This window comes from Pelecanus crispus, chromosome 1, assembly GCF_030463565.1.
Source record: "Pelecanus crispus isolate bPelCri1 chromosome 1, bPelCri1.pri, whole genome shotgun sequence".
In the NCBI taxonomy this organism is placed as follows: Eukaryota; Metazoa; Chordata; class Aves; order Pelecaniformes; family Pelecanidae; genus Pelecanus; species Pelecanus crispus.
Genome location: NC_134643.1, coordinates 42,009,655 through 42,033,506, shown reverse-complemented (window position 1 = coordinate 42,033,506; position 23,852 = coordinate 42,009,655). Strand labels below are relative to the sequence as shown.

The 23,852-nt window shown below is 40.1% G+C and overlaps 1 protein-coding gene across 1 annotated transcript in view; it reads right to left on the bottom strand.

Moving 5' to 3' along the window:
• Positions 1 to 23,465, bottom strand: part of TBC1D15 (TBC1 domain family member 15) — a 38,338-nt gene extending 14,873 nt beyond the window's left edge. Inside the window, exons 1-8 of the mRNA XM_075707014.1 lie at positions 23,399 to 23,465; positions 12,604 to 12,702; positions 12,294 to 12,368; positions 11,420 to 11,558; positions 9,059 to 9,269; positions 3,589 to 3,691; positions 2,426 to 2,623; positions 759 to 887 (exon numbers count right to left, since the gene is read on the bottom strand). Coding sequence (XP_075563129.1) covers positions 759 to 887; positions 2,426 to 2,623; positions 3,589 to 3,691; positions 9,059 to 9,269; positions 11,420 to 11,558; positions 12,294 to 12,368; positions 12,604 to 12,702; positions 23,399 to 23,422 — 978 coding nt within the window. The 5' untranslated portion in view covers positions 23,423 to 23,465. The remainder of the gene's footprint in view (positions 1 to 758; positions 888 to 2,425; positions 2,624 to 3,588; positions 3,692 to 9,058; positions 9,270 to 11,419; positions 11,559 to 12,293; positions 12,369 to 12,603; positions 12,703 to 23,398) is intronic.
• Positions 23,466 to 23,852: the final 387 nt, after the last annotated feature.

The window sequence follows — 23,852 nt, the reverse complement described above, 5'->3', positions numbered from 1 at the left end:
AGTTTCACTCTACCCCCTTCACAGTACATTGTTTAATATGCATAGGTCTTTAAAAAAAAAAAAGTAGTATCTATGTTATCATTCTCTACTTCTGCTCAAACTCCAAGAATGCAAGACTGCATGCTTGGAAACATGCATCAACAGCTGCACAAAGAATGCATTAAGACAGCTGGATTCCCATCAAAAGAGAAATACTAAAGTAACATTAGGTAGAATAGCTATGGGACATAACTAAAGTTTTCAAAATTTCCACCACTGAGACTGAATTCACATTCATATTGCAAAAATCCTCAGTTCAATAATAAGGACTGGCAAAAGTGTTTAGGACTGCTCATATGAAAAGGGCCAAATCCAGGCAAACTGCTGGGCAAAGAAGAGAAGCTTTTGTTGGAGAAGGAAAAGAAAAGAATAAACCCAATATCCTAACAAACAAAGCACTGGTGTTTTCCTGAAAGGCACTTTGATTTCTGTTCTTTATCACTTAAGCCTTGTGTTTTCAACTCATTCACTTTAGCCAGCCACCACAAGATCTCTCTCCTTGTAGAGCACTTTGTATGGTTGCAAGACTGTTGAGGTATTTGATTAGCACGAAATCATGCTTTAGGAAGTCTCTCCAACAAAACTGACTGGCTCATGCTCAGAGTCCTGCACGAAGCATTACAAGTGTAATAAAAACAGCATAACTATGGTTTGGGAAGGAAAGAGAAAGGGGCCAGAAGCAAGCCATAGCTCTTGCTGACTTTAGAAAAACACGTTACCCCTTTGAATATCAATTGCTTTATGTAGTCGACATCTAAAATTCTTCCTTCAGAATCCATATTCTTAGCCCATTCTTCAGCTGACACAGGCTCTCTTCTACTAACTTCAGGCTGTTTTCCTAGATCAATCTGAAACACATGCAAATATGTTATACGAATCCCACTGAAGTGCTTCAGTAGTTTTAAACAACTGCACAAATGGTATTAAGCTTGCCAGTTTCTTATATTCAGTGCAACTACATTCTCACATGTGCATACCCTCAGTTATCAACTCTAAGGATCTAAGGCTGTGTCCACATTAGCAAGTAGTGTGGACCAACACAGGCAGATCTTTAGAGAAAGACACTCTGTGCTGAGGACCTGGGTATACATGTTAATATTTCAGATTCTGGGGGAGAATCTATGTGTATGTTTCAGATAACCTTCTACCCACCAAACACCTCTGAACTAGCTTCCCATGGACTAAAAGCCTCTATGCAACTGAAAATGTGTTAGATATGTGCAACACAGCAAACAAGGACAATAGGGAGCTTCACTTCAAAAGTACATTCCTGATACACACTACTGCATCTTGAGAGAACTGGAAAACTACTCTGGTTCAGAGATGTTATGCCCACGTAGACTGCACAGTGTGACTGAAAGATCAAGTACACCACCCCTTAAAAAAAAAAAGAAACAAACCAAGACTGTTATGTGCTTTCAGAACTCCTACCATCCACCAAAGTTTCACAGTTTGTGGTTAGTCGTCTGAGTTCCCAAATTGCATATTTAAGCAGAGCAGAATTCAGCAGACAGTAATTCCTTACTTTCTAAAAATATTTTGATGATGGCAACCACCAAGTCAATTTGTGTTTCAACTCTTTAGAGGTCTAAGGCATTTGTCAGATTAAGACATGTAAGTCAGAATTATTTTTAATATGTAGCACTCATTATACTTTTTCTCATTGACAAATTAACTAAGTGCTAGGCAGCAAGTTCTTAGAATTGCATAGTTCACACAGCTATTGCTAAGTTATTAACATTATTTTGAACTCAAGAAAAAAACCAACATTAAACCAGTTTAACACACTAAAAACATGTGAGCAGCTTAAATAGTAATCACAAGCATTTAAAAATAAACATTTTTCTACCGATCTGTAAAAGACACCAACAGGAGGCCACACAAATTACAACTTCATTCTAGCTTTGGTTCAAGTCATAAACCTATACATTTATACACCCTAGACATTAATCATCCAATTAAATACTTTGTTTTAATCTCCTTAGCCCTTTTAAAACAAACTCAAGTGTTAAAGTGATTAGCCAATAAAGTTGGTTATTAACCTGTATACTCCAATTTTACTTAACATAGCTCTATCTGACCACAGAGGAAACACTAAACGTGAAATGGGTCACTTTTCAGGGTAGTGACTCGAAGACAACAATAATCCTCATTTCAGTAGTGACAAACTTTCTTTCAAAGCAACTCATATTTGCAGGCATAAAAATGACATATTCTAGAATTAGCTGATAATGATCTTAATCCTGTGAATAAATGGTAGGGCAGCACAGCCCACAACTGCCAAGCATAAACAGTATAACTCACCAAGCTTCAAGTCCTACCATTCCTTTAAAGATGTGCATAAAAAGAATCAATGCATCTGTATCATATTCATTTACACACTCACTCGCGTAATGACTTCAAACCCCGGTTCTTCCTGCTGATTTATCTTTAGCCCTGGAATAGCATCATTGAGGAAGTCTGCCATCTCTGATGGTGGTCGCCTTTGACTTGAAGGGTCACTTAAACGGAAACTGTCAAAAATATAGTTTGTGACTTTGGAAAATCTTCCCATTGTTACTGTGTATGGATCTTTCTTCAATTTCTGTGTTACAACAAGGAAAACAAAATACAAAAAGCCTCAGATTATTTTGAATTCTTGCACTCAAAGAAAGCAAAACAACAGAAGAGTATTGTAGGTCTCAGTTATTTAAGTTTCATGTACCAGTAGCTTCATACAGTATATTCATCTTTTTAATCATGTAATATCTTAAGCGTTAAGATAATACTACTGATTGATTTGGAAGACTGGATAGCAGCATGCTCAGTAAGCCTGACCTACGTATAAATGTGGATCAGATCTACTGTTTACTTTCCAGTGATTAACGCCACAAAACATCTTCCTTAGGCCTACCTTCTCTACCTTCACAGAGAAGACATCTTGAATCATCATGTACTCTGCTAGGAATCTCACACAAAACTTGATTTGACAACTAAGTCCAGTAACTCATGAAGATTTTCTTTAATTAAACAAATCAGTGGGTCAAAACTCTGGCCTCATTCAAGTCAATGGAAATTTAGCTGCTGACTTTCACAAGTCCACAAACCCCACCAAATGATAAGCAGTTTTAACATTAAAAAAAACCTCTTTTAGGCAATATTGTGCTCTTTTGCTGCTGTATTTCTAGCATCCCTTCAAAACTGTCAGAAAACTTCAAGAAAAAGAATATTTAGTCAAGGAAAATTTAGAAAGTTCTAATTAATACGTTTTGGTGACTCCTAAATTTTTTTCTTTCTTCTCCTTTCTAAAACTATCTGTACCCAAATGTATAGAATCACAGACAACACTAACTTGAATAGGTTTGAAATAGTATCACAGGGAAGTCAAGAAATTATCAGAATACAGAAAACAACTTATAAGCAAGTGTACTTTCTATAGTAAGCAATTGTTTTAGGATACAATCAATGCTTCTATAATGGCAGTGATTCAGGGAATATTTGTGTGACATGGTATGGTGGGATTTTTTTAATAAATGTCTTCAGAATAAAAAATTCAAAGATAATACATACCTGTAATAAGCCATATGATGGTTCATCAAAGAGATTTTCAAAAGACTGAGACAGAGACTTGTTCTGAGAATTCACAAGAAGAATCCGTTTATCCTGTGGAGATCTGCAATAAAATTAAAAAAGGGTTTCTTTAAGTACCACCAGTTTTTCCTGAAAATGTTTTTAGAACATTTACTGTTTTTTGAAGTCACATTTCAGGTTTTGTGCAAAGAAAGCAGGTTTGATGCAAGATCACTCTTATTTCTTGGCAAAAGTTCACAAAGTAACACACAACAAAACAGGACTTTCATTTTTCACAAGATTAGCCATCATCATATTCATTCCGAATTGTACTCTTTCATTCTTTGAAAAAATAATGACACTTTTGCGAAATTTTTGAGAAATTACTCTGGAAGATAACTTTTGTCACCCACATGTAAACAAAGTTTTCTTCAACTATAGTTTTCTATATTTAACAATGGACAAAAAAAAAAGAGGTGACACAGGAAATTTAGTGAGACACTATCAGCCTCAACACATATATGCTGAAACTCCTTTAATGTAACAGAGGACATGAAAAGAACCCATTTCACCATATACAGTTAAGGAATTATTTCTACCAGTTAGTAAATCTTACATTAAGGCACCCTGTAAAACATTACATAAAGGAATACAAACTGCTTTTCAATGTATGAAAGCACATCAACAAATATCTAACCAACAGTATTGCAACAGCTACTGTGAGAATAACTCTAACACTCATGCTGATCAGAGTTAAAAACCACCACAGCCATTGTAATGTGAAACAGAACCATCTCAGTACAGCCCTGCAAATGTGTTTCTGTGTAGATTCCAAAAGCTAAATGAACACAAACCTGATCTGGCCTAACTCATTGTATTTGTACACTCTGGTTCTTCAATATAACATTTGCTTCCCTGACAGGCTTGCACAGGCAGATGAAAATGGTAACAACAAAGACAGTGGAACCATGCTGCTCGTAGTATTTAATCTGTTCTTTTACTCTCACCCCCACACACAACATGCCATCTTCTGCCCTCCTCTGGCACAGATACCCCATCAATTCCTTAACCAGCTCCTGAATCACCAATTTTCAGCTCAGTATGTGACAGAAGAGAGAACAGCTCAGAAGCCAGGCTGACATTCAAGCCTCAGAGTTGGTAGCCAGGCAGAAGAAAGCTAAGCACCTGGCCATCTGACTCTAATCCATCACACAGACTTACATTTATAAAATACCTCTCTATTGCTTTCTCCCAAAGTTTAAATCCACTATTTCTATCTTTGAAAGAAAAATTACTTTTAGTTTTATTAGTACCTGCATCATCTACCATGTTATTAAAGTCAAAGATAAGAACTTTAATAAGCCTTATCTCTCTCCCATTACAACAGGACAGGACACTGTTAACACTGACGGATATGAAATGCAACAAGAGATCTCATTTTGAGACAGCCAGACACCACAGTCATAGTTCTGAGGCAGCAACGGTTCATGAAGCTCAACTGGCTTCTGCTAAAAAGCAACACAGGGGCAAAGGCTGAGTCATGTATTATGTTTTCCTTCACTAAAAGAACAAAAACTTTGCACCATATCTCCATTTTAATTAAACATTCTCTCTGGACAGCCAGTAGGGTATCAACAGTTGGGTTCAAAACAAATTTGTGAGCTAGACATTTTATTAAACACTTATTCATAATACTGCAAGTTAGAAAGTGTCATCCATGCATACAGTGTTTTCTCCATATTAGACTGGTATCACCAAACTAGGAAGCACATAATCTTTAAAGCAACAAATTACAAATATTTTGTTCAAGTTTAGTCACTGCACACACACTGATTTCAGCAGTGACATGACATTTATAAGGAATGGTGTTAGAGAAGGGCAAAAACTTTTGAAGTAATAGGAACAGAAGAAGAAAACACCTATGACAAAGATATGTTACAGAAAAGCTAAACTTCCTGCCTTATCATCAGTATTCCATATATTATAAGCTAGAGGTTGGTATAACAAGTTCCAATGCTTAACAACCCTTTCCATGAAGAAATTTTTCCTAATATCCAATCTGAACCTCCCCTGAAGCAACTTGAGCCCATTTCCTCTCATCCTATCACTTGTTACTTGGGAGAAGAGACCAACACCCACCTCACTACAACCTCCTTTCAGGTAGCTGTAGAGAGCGATAAGGTCTCTCCCTCAGCCTCCTCTTCTCCAGACTAAACAACTCCAGTTCCCTCAGCTGCTCCTCATAAGGCCTGTGCTCCAGACCCTTCACCAGCTTCGTTGACCTTCTCTGGACACGCTCCAGCACCTCAATGTCTTTCTTGTATTGAGGGGCCCAAAACTGGACACACTATTCCAGGTGCGGCCTCACCAGTGCCGAGTACAGGGGGACAATCACCTCCCTGCTCCTGCTGGCCACACTACTCCTGATACAAGCCAGGATGCTCTCGGCCTTCTTGGCCACCTGGGCACACTGCTGGCTCATGTTCAGCCGGCTGTCAACCAACACCCCCAGGTCCTTTTCCGCCAGGCAGCTTCCCAGCCACTCTTCCCCAAGCCTATAGCGTTGCATGGGGCTGTTGTGACCCAAGTGCAGGACCCGGCACTTGGCCTTGTTGAACCTCATACAGTTGGCCTCGGCCCATCGGTCCAGCCTGTCCAGGTCCCTCTGCAGGGCCATCCTACCCTCCAGCAGATCGACACTCCCACCCAGTTTGGTGTCATCTGCAAACTTACTGAGGGCACACTTGATCCCCTCATCCAGATCACTGATAAAGATGTTAAACAAGACTGGCCCCAAAACAGAGCCCTGGGGAACACTGCTTGTGACCAGCCAGCAACTGGACTTAACTCCATTCACCACAACTCTCTGGGCTCAGCCACCCAGCCAGTTTTTTACTCAGCGAAGAGTATGCCTGTCCAAGCCATGAGCCGCCAGCTTCCTTAGGAGAATGCTGTGGGAGATGGTGTCAAAGGCTTTACTGAAGTCCAGGTAGATGACATCCACAGCCTTTCCTTCACCCACCAGGCGGGTCACCAGGTCACAGAAGGAGATCAGGTTGGTCAAGCAGGACCTGCCTTTCATGAACCCATGCTGGCTGGGCCCAGTCCCCTGGTTGACCTGCACATGCCTGTTGAGCACGTTATGTGCGGTAACAAACTGACAACCAAATGCTGGACAGAACCTAGATGTCTGACCTACAGGAGCTTAGGTGTCCAAATTCCTAAAATGGTTTAAGGTATTCTGCTATGTTAGTTTAGATTCCTGGTTTTGTTTTGTTTTAAAAAAAAAAAGAAAAAAGAAAAAACAAAACAAACACACACACCCCAACAACTTTCAACCATGAAGTCAAAAGATACAAAAAACTTCCTGAATATGAAAAGACGAAATAACTTGTTATATAGCAGAGCAGTATCTTGTTGTAAGTATTTTATGCCTTTGAACAAAAAATATGAAATCTAAAATAAACTTAGTCCAGGTGTCTCAACACTAAATATGTGGAACTCCACCAAAAGTAATGCAAGTATAACTACAGATCTGTAGGTGCAGTACTGCATTTTAATTATCAACTTTTCTGTTGCTCGTTGCTTTTTATGTAGATATATAAACACACACATATATATATTCAAATAATAAGCTCTTTAAATAGTGGCAATTAAAAAACCCAGCAGTGTGAACTCATTAGTTTTAAATTGCTTTTGTTAAAGCCTCAAATGGACTAACTGGAAAGAAGGCATAAGGGAAAATCTTCATCTAAAATTTTAAAGTTTCTAGATGATAGTTAATCACAAGAACAAAGTTTTGATTAAGTCAATGCAAACCAGTTTGCTACACTGTCAAACGCACTCACTAGGCCTACTTAAAACTTGGTCCTGTACATTAAATACGTTACGGGCATCAGTTAGAAAATTTGAAATACATTGCCACAGTACACAGGCAAGAGACCACATAGATAGGGTATAAAGCTTTCAGTGACTCACCATACAACACAGGTGTTTTCCCGGTGTTTGCTACATAGGTTGCCTCAAAAACCTGCCCTAGCCTACCAGCAACTAGTCAGAAGATATCCACAAATAAGTAAACACAGAGCAGTATGCTCAAATAGGAACAATTTCCTTGGGGGGAAAGGGAAGAAGGCAGGGGGATGGCAGGATGACAATATTCCCCTGTACTTGCAAAATTAGTGAAATTAGGAAACGAAATAAAAGGAGGTTTAAGGAAGAACTCAAAGCAAACCTAGAGGAAAAAAATGAGGATTTAAGATGGAGCTGTCATCCAGGATTTCCTAATCTACAGTTGTACAGAGAATATTCTTACTTACACCTTTATCTCGTCCCCCTAACAGCCTCTCCTTTGGTCGTCTTGAATTTTCCCCTTAAAAAGCTCATACACAATAACACAGCCAGTACCATTTCACCAGCTGGTCGCGCTGAACATGCTACCTTCTTCAAGCAGTTGACAACTTCTGATTATCACAGACTCCAACACCACATCTTGACAGTATTACTTGGCAACAGCCTTCCCTACCTGTCGAAGGCAACTCTGACCTCGTTGATGCTACCAACGGGAGAAGAGCCCTCTATAAGGATTCCCACAGCCATTTCACTATCCACCTTCAAATCTGTCATCAGAATATTATGTTGCAAGTGATGATAATGAAACACTTTTGACTGTTACACTGATGTTACACCCGTTACAGGTGTACCTGTTACACTTCACTGTTTCTTCATGCTCCACCTACTCTTATTTACCCTGTTGCCACCTTAAATTATACTTATGCCTACATGGTGAGAGCAGAACATTTTATTTTATTCCGCATTTATGCTACGCAAATCAAAAAGGCTTTTATCCAAGTGCAAGATTTGGAGGTAACACAATATAAATACACCACAAGTGTATTTAAACTACACCATGATATGGTCTAACTATGTTTACATTCAGAAAGTTGATTTGAACAGACCAAGTATGAAACACCCCCCAGAGCAAGCAATTACAGGGCAACAGAATTCTGGGGGAAAACTTTTATATACCAATTGATTTACTTGAAAGTACTGTAAGTTACCTCAGACACTGATGTCAATATTCAGATATTTCACATAAAGCAGATCTCAAATTTTAACCCAAATTATCCTATTTAATAGAAGTGGTTAATGAAGGAGTTAACTTTACACTGAGTGTTCGTGAGAAGCTTCTGTACCCACTAGAGGGAGCTACTGAGGTATTACTGAGCTAATAACACTTCAACAGATTCTAACTAGTTCATAAATTGATCCAACAGTTTTAAAACTTCAGCCTACATTCCAAATGTGTATGTGAAATTACAGTTTCATTCACCTTGAAAATTAATTCTACTAATAAAAAAGGGAAGAGAAAATACATCAGGAAGCATTAATATGAAATGCATTATAGAATTAAAAAAGTAAACCAATAATCCATATTTTAAATCAGAACTAAGAGTTGTCCGATACTTACTCATTCAGCACAACATGCTTTTCAAGGCATTTAATCAATAGTTTGCTATCTCCATGATGAAAGTGAAGAGCTGGAAGTTTCACATCATCCTTCAAACAGAATACCAAGTAAGACCATCCCATGCCTTCTTTGTTTTGTTTGATTGATTTCAGATCTGTCAAACTGAACAGGAACGACCACTTGCTTTCTCCATTTGCATGAGTTGTAGCATCTTAAAAACAAAATTACCACATTTTAGTTTGAATTCGAGTGTTAGCAATTACAAATGCATCATATCTGTCACTGCTCCTAAAACACAAACCCAAAACCAAAACACAAAACCCAGCATTGGTTCTGATGATAAAATGTGTACTGTAACTACTGTAACTTCTATTTCTGGATTTCTCTTTGCGCCTCCTCTTCTACACACTTTAAAATAATGAGCAAGTCCATCAGACTGCTCCCCTAAGCTGTGCCTACAGTTTATAAAAGTCATCCAGCAGTTAAACATACAACTGCTGTATCAAATTCCAGCAACAAGCTGAATCCCACCAGCATCTCCACCAGGTAGTACCATTTACTCAAACGACACGTAATATACATTATAATACTGTGTGCTATATATTGCACACAGTATTAGCCACATGTTGTAAGACTGCTACCCCTACCAAAGTAAAGGAGAAGGAATTGAAAATCTCCCCACCCACCCCTCTCTCCCATACTGTGCAAGCATGTATAGACTCTGCACAAGGCTGTATACATTCAAAAAGAAGGGCTTAAATTTCACTTTACCAGACAACACAAAATTGCCAGCATGCCTGGAGGGAATCTGGCACACCCCCTGGCCTGCCCCCATCAAATTACAGCAACTGAAAATAGACAAGAAGTGGCAAAGAACATAATCTAAGTCAGCAGTGCTCACTGACACTCACTTTGGATGAAGATGTACTCTAACACCCGAAGATGAAAAATCAATACAAACCAGTGACATAATAAACCATCCTATGCCTGGCAGAGATGCTGGTTTTAGCTTTATATTGTGCCAGCCCTAAAAGCTCCTCTCAGACACAGTATTCTAGGAGCAAGGACTGTGCTTTCCCCAAAAACATTAATAATCTTTAGTCCAAACCCTGCACTCATACATGACATAGATGACATTTAAAACCATCGCAGGTATGGCAAAACAAGCACAATGGTCCCCAGTTATAGGCTGAGAAATAATACAGAGAAAATGAGCCTTATAAAGAAAATTACTACGGGGGAATCAGGAAAAAAATATTACTTGAGAATCACTGTCCTTTCTTCCACACTTTTCACTTTTTTTTTTTTTTTACAACATACCTACTGAGACACTATAACAAAAATGATGTAGCTGTAAAATTATTTTGCCAAAGTAAAAAAGACCATATAAAAAAGACCCATGTACCACATAACATATGTTCCATCTCCCCCTGCCGTTGCAGTACGGAAAGGCATTTGAGTAGTAAACCACTGTCCTGGTTTAACCCCAGTTGGCAACTAAGCACCACACAGCCACTCACTCATCCTCCCGCCCCACTTCCCTCCCTAGGTGGGATGGGGGAGACAATCAGAAAAAAAGTAAAACCAGTGGGCTGAGATAAAGGCAGTTTAATAGGACAACAGAGGGAGATACACAAAGCAAGTGATGCACAATGCAATTGCTCACCACCCGCTGACCGATACCCAGACAGTTCCCGAGCAGCGATCACTACCCCCCAGCCAACCCCCCCCCAGTTTCTATACTGAGCATGACGTCACATGGTATGGAATAGCCCTTTGGCCAGTTTGGATCAGCTGTCCTGGCTGTGCCCCCTCCCAGTTTCTTGTGCACCTGGCAGAGCATGGGAAGCTGAAAAGTCCTTGACTAATATAAGCCCTATTTAGCAACAACTAAAACATCAGTGTGTTATCAACATTCTTCTCATCCTAAATCCAAAACACAGCACTACACCAGCTACTAGGAAGAAAATTAACTCTATCCCAGCTGAAACCAGGAGAACCACTTATTTTTTTCATTTTCCTTTATAACATGATTATCTAGTTCAAATTTCAGCTGTTTGAAAGAATGCACGAGCCCAATGCAGATAAAACTGCTACATCATCTAATGATCACCACAGCAAGAAGTTAGGTTTAACATTTATTTTCAATACAATTCTCTAGCAGTTTAAAGAAAAAATTAGATTGGAGGCAGATGACAGCTATTCCATTGTGAATTTTTTTCCACACCCAGAGACTCATGACTCACAGCTTTTCAATTCCTAATAAAATCCATTTTACTGTGTGTAAAAGGCAATCCTTCAGTTACAAGTTACCATAAAGAAAAAGCAAAACAAAAACCCCCACACTTATTTTTTAAGTACCTCCATTTGAATGAGGTTTCTTTTTAAAAGAGACTGTGCTGACCATGTCCCATTCTGCTTCATAACTGCTTGGACGGTCTGTTCCTCGGGTACATTTTTCTTTAGGAGTTTGAGTCCACTCTACAACAGAACTGGAATCCTGAGCAAAAACCAAAAGTGACTATCAAAAACCACAAGGCTTGAAAATTGAGCTAGTTTCTTAGATTCCACAAGAAGAATAAGCATCTTCATTTTCACAGATTAAAAGAATCTGTAGTATTAAAATCCTAAGAAACATGATACAGTTCAACACAGGAAATTTGGTCTTATGACTACGAAAAGAGGTTTTACTTAATAAATTCAACATGGTATTAAAATATCCTAGCCTCTTTTCCAGACTCTACCAACATAAACTTTTTATTTAAACATAAAACTTAAATCTTGCTTCTTCAGTCACATGCTTTTAATACTTACATACCACATATCACTGGATCTTGAACCTCCATAGACTTCTAGTTTTATTTTGCATGAGAATAGTACCTCTCTGTTTTGAGTCTAATTATGAAGAGTGAATCACCAGACTACAACACAGTAGATGCAGGGGGACTGCTGACCGTGATACACGCATTTGGTGTTTACTATATATACAGATAGTCCCCTTCTATTTTATATATGAATCAAGTAAAAACTATATACAGTCACCTATACACGTATCCCAATAATGTGAACTGGGCTGCAGTCCACAAATACAATTCCTACATGTACCTATTAATACCAATGATAATCACAGAAATAGATTTTTTCTTCCAGTTACGAGATCATCTACACATAAGTTAACACAAAATAAAATCTCTGGGGAAACAGAATGAAGAACACTGATAACTAACAAACATACCTTTCCAGCACAGAGGATATTAGAAGTATCCAAAGTATCATCCAGTGGTCTCCAGTCTACTATTACTTCATTTTCCTACAATACACACAATCATAAAAAAATTCAATACTACACAACAAAGCACTTACCTCTACTCATGGTATGATTATGGTACAACCTACACCTATATATAAAAATGATGCAGACAATATCAAACATTATGTGATGTTTGTTCATTTACAAAATCATATACTTAAGACATTTAAGATTTGCCAAATATGTGCTTCACCAACAAATATACAAAGTTGCCATAACTGTATTATGCAAATACCTTTTCTATGACACGTAGTACTCCTGGTATTAAGCTGTCCTGGTCATCATCTTTTCCACAGGATGAATGAATGAAAACTCCTTCTTGCTCATATACAACCTATAGCAAAGTGGGTAATGAAATAAAAACCAAGATTTTAAAATTGCTTCCCTCTCCTGTGGTACTCATTATCGAGTCACCTACATAAGTTGAAGTGAACACCTCTACCTTGTTAGGGGTTTTGTTACCTCTCCTTCCTCCCCACCCCCAAGATCTGAGTCTTCCACTTACTCAAATCAAGAAACAGTGGAAAATGGAACTTGTTAAATTCACTCTAAGCAATACACTATTATTACTTCGCCAGTAAATCACAAAAAATGCATTCAACACCTAGTATTTTTTAAATCAGCAGGCAGAGGTTCATATGGAAATACTACACAGCTTTTAAAACATTAAAAGGCTTTCTTACATAGTCTGCCTTTCCTCCGCTTGCTATTTAAGCATGTTGAAATTATAACCTTAATTTAAATTAAAAATGGACAGCCTGGTGTACAAAAGATGAAAAGAAATAAAAAATTGGCAGCCTTAAATTAAATAATGGCCCAATCCTACATTCAGGGTGAATGACAAAGGTCCCATTTCAAAGGTAGAATATGTGACAGTCAAATAAGAGAGGCTTGTAGGAGTACACACTGCCCACGTACCTTTTGCATTTAAGCATTTACAAAACTCTGCACAGTATTCTGATCATGCTCTTAAAAAAAGGAAATCAGAGAATTCTTGTCTCTGATTCAGCAGGCTTCAAAGCTACATGCTAGACATACTCTTAAAAGCTCTACAAAGAACGTAAACAGGTTCCATTTTAAACAATGCTCTAAAAGAGTAAAAAGTCCCTAATATACCAAACTTCAATTTTGTGGAAGTGAAATATGTCAAACAGTAACAGCAATATTTTTATAACCATGTTAATTTTCAAACCAAGCTGCAAACGCTGCCTTAAGAAATACATATTTTTAAGGGAAAAAACTAATAATTCTTAACTAATCAGACAAAGATATTATATTTCTTTGGTACTAAACTCTCAGCATCTCTTTCTCAACTTATTTGTTTGTCAGATTTTAAAAATCATCACATTTGCAGTCAGGCCAGCAAACTAAAAGTTTAGGTATGTAAGCTTAACTAGCCATACAAGAAAAAAGAGCTTTAAAATAGCAATAAAATTCAGTTAACTCATCCTTTCTGTTGTAGATTTACTTCCTAAATTTCCCCTCACTTTACACAAGTAAGAAATTTCTGAAGTGTCCTGTTTAATCACAGAAATATCACTTGGAAGAGGCCTCTAGAGGTCACTTAGTATAATCTCCCTATTGAAGGATTATTAACATCAAGTTGCCTTTCAAATATTGGAAGTCTTCTTTCCTCTTCTCTATTACAGCTTTTTCTCTTTTCTGTCAAAAAAGATCCTCCCTCTATTTCTACCAAATACCTGTTATTAAATTCAGTCCTTATTCAAACAAGGCAACTTTGGAATTTATTTAGATTTTACCTTTTAGCTATTTGGACCTGATCTATCACCACAACTAGTCAGAAGTATGAACCAAAGTGATCAATCACTGGGACAGTTGTTCCAGGAAAAAAAAAGTATATGTATCAGAGTTATACTGGCAGATGTGCATTTCTGCCAATGTTAGCAAGCATCATGAAGTATATCTTCTCAGACTAGAAGGTATGCAATCTAATAATATTTTTTTATTATTTTCCACCCATTAGTCTCTCTCAGAAGGACAAGCGCTTCCTTTCACGGGAAAAGAAAACGTGTTCCCAATGCCACAGTTGCCATGCAACTGAAAAATTCTACATTGCTCTGCATGACAGATCAAGCTCCCTGCCCCATGCTCCACCAAAACAGGTGATAAAACCAAAGTAGTGACAACATACTCAGAAGTTTGGAGGGTATCTGTAAAACAGAAGACTTCTCACTGTGCAGTTTATTTCCCTCCTACTGTTACTTGAGAGAAAAACTTCTCCAAGTTTGCAAAGCCATAAGGCCAAGCTATTGGGATTTATTCTTATCCAATAACAGGTGCAGTCTTGTATTTATTTTTTCCAACTGTTATCAAGTATTTAACATAAAAAAAATTGTACTTTTTCAGCTCAGTTATATCATTGAAGTAAAAATTGAGACACAGATGGGAATCTAGAAGATGCAATAAAGTAACTAACTTGAAGAAAAGATATGGCATTCATCTTATACAAGATTATCTAGGAATTGCTTTAACAGCTTATCCCACTGCAAAACATTTTGTTACTAACTTTGAATTATCTGAAATATTGAGCTGCTCTGTTTAGCAGTACTTTGTAGGATAACTACATAAATTAATTTGAATAAACTGATTTTAAGAATATGATTTTATAGTGGTAGCACCTGAAGATTAACTACACTGGGCAGCTGTATTTCACACAATACTCTTAGCATGCTGAAAATTCAAAAATGCTACTAAGTATTCTTCTAGCACCTTACGTTAAAATGTAGTTTGTGATAGATTTTTGTTTTCTGGTATTACAGCACTGGCAAGCTATTACTTCAAAGAAGGAAAGTAAGATTAAGTTACATATACAAGTAATAAGTACTGAGGAAAGTATCAAGTTCAAAGATAGGATACCAATCGTTAGATCTGAATAAAAGACTGTCCGCTGGCAGACAACTGCTGTAACACTGTGTAGCTCAACCTTGCACACCATGTTGCCCACAAAGGTATTTGCTCAGTGCCTCCCCAGCCCAACAATCAGGCAAACGTCTGGTCCATCAGCACACATGAACCTACCTCTTAAGCAGCCAGGAAAACAGCCATTCCAAAACCAGGCAATAGCAGCATACACTGCTGCTTGCCTAAAGAGCAGGTTACTGCAGAACATTAAGATGAGTATCTTGAAAAGAGATGTGGGAGAACAGACAGCAAATGTTGGAGGATGATCAGAAGCATTACTAAAATACTAAGGACTTGTGTAAGGCGTGCACACAAAATCTATGTAGTGAGATCCTGGCACATATGGAGACAGAAGGAACTAGACATGAGCAAGGCAGGATAATGAGCCCGTTACTCCCTTATTAGCAGTTACAGTAACTATAACCCCCCAAACCTGGCCAAAACCTGCATCGGTATTACCTGTCAACACCTGCTGCATAGGAAAGCAACCCAATCTCCTTTAGATCTTGATAACTTATTGGCTTCAGTGACAGAGCTGTGTGATCTAGAAAGGCCTCATTATCCACTGTGTGAAAGGATTCAAGAGTTTTAAGAACGTCATCTATTCAGTTAGTTGATTGTGTTTCTTGTATTACAAGATAGAAAAACAAGCCACTGGCTCACCTTGGTTTTGTACTATGCATTACTTCACATGTTTCATCATGGTCTCCTTTTCAAAGGTGAGAAGTATGCGAGTCAAGCTCAATCTTTCATTTGCTTTTCATATGATTAGTCATCACTCTTCCTCTACATCTACACAATATTAATAAGCCCATCATGAAAAAAGACAAGTTCATGTTAATAAGTGCACACCACAGGTGACTAGGTAAGTCCACATGTCCCTAGGATTTTGGTCAAAACCCAAAGGTATTCCTCACCCCAACATTACAGTCCTTCCACCCACCCAGTAAGAAACCTGTGCTCTGCACAGTCAACCTACTGGTCACAGAAACAGAACCCCAGGGACGAAAAGCAAAGCAGCGTATGTTGCTTAGATGCTCGACACCAAAAGAGTTGTCCAGCCATAGAATCATAGAATCGTTTAGGTTGGAAAAGACCTTTAAGATCATCCAGTCCAACCATTAACCTAACATTACCAAGTCCACCACTAAATCAATTAAGGGTAGAGTAGCAACCCCACACCTCCTGGCTTGGTGGCTGGATCATTTATAATGAAAGTAAAAACTAGGAATCATTAAGATTGGAAAGGACCTCTAAGATCATCAGTCCAATCACCAACCCAATACCACCATGCCCACTAAACCATGTCCCCTAGTGCCATGTCTACCATGAAAGGCCTAACTACAGATTTAAATAACAATATTTTGTTTTCTTCTATACCTATTTGCAAACAGCTGTTTAACTGTTGACAGAGATGCATGTTCCTCATGTTTAGATGTTATTACATACATGAAAGCCAGATCCTGCTGGTCCCACAACAAACACGCAAATGAAAAAAGAGTGTTTGTCAAAAGCACAAATCAACACAACAAAAGCAAACCAAGAGGTAATGTGACAGGAGCTAAACAACTTTGAAAACTACTTGATTCCAACCAACTTTTCATTCTGTCTTGTAGCTGTACATATATCAGAATTACTGAAAGGTTTTCAGACACCTTACTAGCTTAAAGCTAGTCTATGCAAAACTGTTTCCAGATTTATCCATCTATGGTATCCTTAAGTTTCTCAAATACTTCAAATCATAAGCAGAACTACCTAAGGAAACTTATCACTGTAAAAGCATTCAGTTGGCAACTTTTTTCTATAAAGAAACGATGGAGAAAGTAGGGAAAAAAGAAGTTTGTATGATTTAAGTATTACTTTTTAATAATCTCAAAATTTCAAGTTTTAAATAACATGTACCTGAGAAACTTAAGTTCATAGGTCTTTCCTGCTTGTCAAGCAAGTCCACACTTGCAGTCTGCAAGCATGATTTACACCACATTTTTTTTTCCAGTTCTACAGAATGAAAACTAGACCCATTGCCTATTGGATGCAGAATCCTACCAAAAGCTAAAAATTGATGCAAAGGTTTCCAAACACTGCTAAGCCAACTTGACCTGGGTTGTGGTTTTTTGGTGGGGTTTTTTTTGTTTTGTTTTTCCATAGATGCTACAGAAGTCAAAGGCAAATTCACAATTCATTCTAATCAGTCATTAAAAGCGCTGTGCTGCACAGGGACTGCAGCTATTCCATCTCATAGACTGACAGAGGGTCTGTAAAAATGGAACCACAGCACAAAATTCAGGAAAGCTGCACAAAGGAACAGCTGTCTACTCACCTACTATAAAAAACAGAGGAAAGCAGCAGGATGTAGGCTCAGTTTACATGTCATAGCACATACTAGTTAAGGTTCTGGAAAACTGTTCAAGTATTTACATCCCATGTCCAGCAGAAAATAACTTTCTGAAGTCCCACTGTTGACCCAGTAACATTTTCTGAGATAAATGGTGTAATTCTTAATACTGTAAGGACACAGCATGGATAATTCATATCTCCAGCTTATTATGCTGCTTACAATAAGCAGTCAACAGGCAATGTTGTAGCTTTTTATTGCCAGGGACATACATGAGCAGAAAGCCTTCAGCATGCCACATCAACAATTACAACATATGCCAGAACACAAGTTTTGGGATGAAATACTTGCCATCTGATGGCAATTTATGGCCCTGTGCTACAAGCTAGTAAAAGACGACAACACTGCAGCCAAAGACAATGAGGTGTAGGCAACAAAAAAGGAGAGCTAGGATCTGGGGCTACCATGGAACATGGTGGTCCTGCCCGCCTCACCCATGTATTTCACACCCCGCCTGTGCTGGGCACCTAAGTACTAGCTGATGTCATGTGCACTGATTGTACATACCTTATACTCTTGTTCTTACTTCTGTCACACACCAACAACTTGCCAAACACAGGACATGTGAGAGAATGGAGAAGCACTGCAACTCTCCCACCTAGCTGGTCCCATCTTTCAGATACCGTACACTCTCTTCCCATGTTCTTATCCAACTCGCTCGCCTTTTCTGCCAGATAGTACAGCTTGCAGCCAGCATCACTCTGCCAAGATGCCATCCAGCTTCTCATGACAGACGCAGCTTGCAGCACTTACACAGTGAATCAGCCACTGCTCTGGTGTCATGAATTATGACACTGTGCAAATCCTGATTCTAACAACTTTTCAATAGCAGTTACTTCATTTTTGCCTCATAGTAGAGAATCATGTAAAGGACCTTACTGTGAATTTAACAGTTGAAGCAGCAAGCAGACATGCTCGTAAGAAAAGTGACTGAGTACGAAAGTCTGAATGCTCCACAGACTACAAATTAAGGAAAAATGGATCTGTCTGCAAACATTAACAACAGATATAGCAGCTGTGCAGCATCTTATTTTCAGATTCTGACAGAAGGTAAACAGCACAAAAGATGCAACATAGTAAGGAAACAACTGCAGACTAATAAAATGAATTCAATTTAGGCAATGGTTGTCCTGTGAGACTTTACATTCACAAAAGAAAGTATCTTAGTTTAGAGCTGTGCTTTAACTTAGAAGAAATATAACTCAATCTAAAAATCTGCATTATGCTGCTTTAATTTCCATCTCCCTCTTTGGAATAGCTGAGGTTTCCCCAGAGCTTATTCACAGATCCACTGCTAAACTGTCACTGGGCACATCAAAGTACCTACTACATCTGCTTTTAATGACCAGATACCAGCACATTTGAGCGCTCTGCAAAGCATCAAGCTAACATTACTTGACCAACATGATGTTCTGCTCCACAGAAGATATCCTGCAACTTCTGGCATTTGAATTTTAATAAAGATATAAAGACATATCCTTGTATGTCTTTTGTTTGCTGAGCCTATGGGTCAACCTTTTTCTTAAGACAGTAAAATTTCATGCCCTGCTACTCTTAAAAAAGTCTTACAAACACCAAGTTTCTAGGCAGGGGAAAAAAAAAAATCCCACAAATATTGTTGTCATGACAAATATGAGAAAGCTCACAACACCAGGAACCACATATCATAAGAAAGGTTTCCTGCTTGACAACAGTAAGTTTTTCCAAGTTCTGTCTTAGGTGCACTGAAGATTTCTTAAACCACAAAGTATTTCTGCTACTTATGCAACTATAGTGAGATATTAGTGAAAATACAAGTCTACCCAGGGTACCAAAAGTAAGAGCTTGAGCTGGTAACACACTGTTTCTACTGTGAAAACTTCTGCAAGAGAAATCCTTAATGAATAGAAAACAGAATATACAGACATTTCAGAATTATCAGTGAACTGCTTTACATTCAAGCATAATGAAACCTCAACTAAATTCAAAAGAGGCAGAGGCAGGTAAAGGCTTCTGTTCACAAAGAGAACACTTGAAGTACAATATATTCAGAAAGAATTATGATTCTGTACATAGTAAATGATAAAGGCTAACAAAGTTATAACAAAGAGTTTAAACCAAGTGCTTAATATAATGGCACAAAAATGTATAGTATAGGAGTCTGTGCCCCCAAATTTAACTAGTAGAAGGTGCAGTAAGACACTGCCTACACCACAGAATATATATACATCTAAAACAATCCGCTATATCTGTGCCAACAAACTACCTGAAGAATGCAAAGCTAATTTTAACAGACCATATTTTAAATCTCTTTGCTGGTCCTAGCTATAAAAAAAAAACCAAACCCACAAACCACCTCAACAGCAAACACACACTCCATCCCCAAAACTACAGCATTTATGATATTGTTTAGCAGTAGCTACAGTGCTACTCGAACACTTCTAGTTGCTGAACTGGCCAAATATCTGAGCTTAGATGTTTGGCCAGTTAAAGCTCTGAGTCTTTAACTTCAAGAGCAAGCGCACAGGCAAGTGAAAAATAACTTCTCTGACAGCCCATGTTCCAATTGGTAACTTGAGAAAGATCTAACAGCCCATGTGCTGAAGATAGTCTGAACTCCAAGAGCATAAACCAAAAATCACTACTGTCTTTAGACCAGCTGTAATAATAGCCTATACACCAACAGACTAAAATGGAAGTTCGTACTTCTCCCCATACACAACTTTTTACCTCATTTCCTAACATGGTTTTCTGTTATAAGGGTAGAGTCCAGAGTCAGTTCTCTGAAATAAGGAAAACAAACTATTTGTTAAACAACAAAAAGAGATAAAATATACCTTCTTTCATGCATAAAGTCAAAAGCACTGAAAACTAAAGACCTTACTGCCAAGTTACTTGCAGAAAAACCTGGCAACTCTAAGAAAGGGCAAAAACTGAAGCTCACGCTGGTCTAATGCAGATTGTCTATTAATAAAGAACGAGACATGACTCTAGAACTCAACAGCATTAACTTAAATTTTCTGGAACCAAGTTAACCATATAGAGAAAACCACTGAAACAAACCTTTTGAGATATGAAACAGTAAGAAAAAACAAACAGGGCAAAAATCCAAGTACAGTTGTGCATACAGTTACATGAGGTAACCAAATTTATAATTCACACCCCACTAATGTATGGAGTAGAAGCCAGAGACAATATAAAATAGCTGAGTTGTGAATCCACTGATATTAATGATGTCTGGGAAATAAAAAAAAAAGTGATAGGGAAGGGGAAGACAAACAGGGTAAAAATATAGTAGAAACCACAACCGTATATGGTTTGCTTAAGATTTCATGAAAGCTGAGACAATGCAGGCTATCCCAGCTGCTTAATATATTGCCATGCACATTCCATGGGAATTACTTTGTGTAGTATTTTGCAGAAAAGAACATATACATTAAAATACATTACTTTCATGTGATAAGATCTGCCAAATGAGACTAAAGCACCCCACAAACTAATGCCTACTACTCTCCAAGATATCTACCACCTGAAACACCTCATTACAACACTGCACAGCCAGAAGGAAAACTGTAATTAACTTAGGACACCCATAGCTTGGGAACACACTGAAGTACAAAATGCCTTAAGTGACGATGCTGGGTCTATACACGCTAAACACACTTACACTGTGTTCATTCCACCTGGAGTGAAGTTTCACTAGTTTGTGAGCCCTTCTAAAAACCTACTGCCATCCAAAGGAACAATTTGTGATCCACTGTGCTCCCTAGACCAACAGAAAGCTAACCCAGCCAAAAATAAGCACACACAGTTTTTTGTATTATTTCAGCTTGCTAAGTCAAATCACTGAGAGAGCGGATGAGTACAGTATCCAAGCAAGCAGAAGTGCAACTCGCAGGTGGGGAGATCTAGAGAAGGATGGAACTGCTCCTACTGAGAGCAGTGAAACTTCAAACCAGCCCAGCCACTTCACAAAGTTTGACAAACCACAACTCTTGTTTTTTTCTCTCTGTATCAAAAGAGACACCGCAAAGAATGTTACTGAATTAGAAGTTGCGTTAACAGGTTGCATTAGTACTGTGGACATGGAATAACTGAAATGGAGTTTTGCAACATCTTAGACATTTAGCCTCAAGCAAACAGACTTCTTTTTTAAAGGAACAACGAATACATAGCAAATTTAAAAACAACTAATCCACAATAGTTTTAGCCTCTTATATACACTATGATAATATAGCTGCTTTCAGGAAAAACTTTCTGAAGAAGATCCTGATAAAAACCTATGTGGGGGGAAAAAAAAAAAGCTGCAAAGTGAAAATATTTACCATCATCCAATAAACTGCTGGACTGAGCTTAAAATGGACAAAACCAGAGGAGTAACTTTTCTCTGTATATGTGAAAACTAGATGTGCATAGCTAGAAACAGCTGGGAGGACAGTACGGCTATCTTTACATTTACAGCACCTAACAGCAGTAAAGAACTTTATTTTTAAGTTGTAGTAACTCCAGCTGAACAAATTGCCTGCTCCACCAGTTCTGGTTGAAAGGGATACGGCAAACTGGCACAAGCGAGTTCTCTACTGAATTTTCCTGCTAGCTAAAGGCATTCCTCAGCACTCTCTGAGAAGCATAGACGTGGCTAATTACATATGTTCTCTTAGGCAGAGATCAGCATGAGCTGAAATAATCATTTGCTGCCATATGCTGGAAAAGTGAAACTGAAGACTACCACACTCTAACCCTGGCTACATACAGTCAGACACTACACGGAAATTTTAAATCCTAGATAGAAGATCCAGGTGCTCAGGAGCCTGGCACTACAAAGTAACACTTTCAGAAGACAAATTCACGGAATAAAAATATTTCTACAGTAAAACCATATGGACACAACTCGGATCTGCTGGTGAGGGGGAGGGAGGCAGAGATGGTTGCCAATACTTTCCTACCTGTGACCTCAAACCAGGACTGATGTTTGAACCCTTGTCAAGCTCTGCTGTTTCATCCAAGAACACTCGGCAAGGACAGGCAGCATGTGAAAATCTTTACATTACCAAAGTATCCAACTGCCAAGCACTTGTATCCAGCCCGGGGCAGGCACCCGCACGCTACCAGCGCGCAGGCACGGAGAAAGGCCAGTAACGTCTACGAGCACCTCAGGGACACACGGCCACGTAGACGGGACAAGTCTCGTTCCTCCAGCTCAGCCTCAGAGCCTGCTCTGCGGAGGCCAACCCCCGGCCCCGGGGCTGCCCGCCTCCGGCGGAGAGCGGCCTCTTCCTACACCGGGGCCGGCTCTCCGCGCAGCCCGGAGGCGAGCTGGGGCGGCGCGGGCCGCGGCCCGGCCCGGCCCGGGCGGGAGGCACTGCGAGGTGCCGCCGCAGCCGCCCCGGGCAGGGCCCAAGTCCCAGCCGCCGGCCGCGACCCCCTCCCGCGCCCCACGCAAAGCGGCGCGCAGGGCGCACGGCCTCCTGCCACCGCCAGGCCCGCCCGAGGGCGGCAGGGCCCGCGTCCGCAGCGGTGGGCCCGGGCCCCGCGGCCCCGTGAGGAGACCCCGCACCCGCGCACCGCGGGGAGCAAAGGCCCCCGCCCGGCCACGCAGGGGGCCCGGCCGCCCCTTCCCGCGGCTCCCGCCAGCGGGGGCGACCCCAGCGCCGGACGCAGCGGGGCCGCCGAGGGGAGGGGACGGCAGCCACCGCCGCCCGCGCAGGACCCGGGCCCAGCCCGCCCCCGTTACCTTGCCGCTCGGAGGCGCCGCCATGTTGCCTACGAGTGTTTATGATGACGTTGCGCTCTTCACGTGCTTCCCCGCCGCTCCACAACAACCCCCGTCAGCCCCTGGGCGGCCGGGGCGGGGCGGGGCGGCGCAGGCGCACTCGGACTCGGGCGGAGGCGCCCCCGCCCGGGCAGGGAAGGGCGCGGCGGCGGCGGCGGCGGCGGCGACGCGGGGAACGGCCGTGCCCCTCTGGGGGGCGGGGCTCCGACCACGGGGGGCGGGGCTCCGACCACGGGGGCGGGGCTCATGTCACGGGGGGCGGGGCGAGACGGGAGAGCCCCGCCCCCGCCGCGCGGAGGCCTGCGCCGCTACTCCTCACAGGGCGCCGGCAGGAAAGAGGAGAAAATGGCGGGTTTATGTCTTTTTTTTTTTTTCTTTTTTTGCCTCCCCCCCAAGGCTGCGCTCTTTTTCCTTG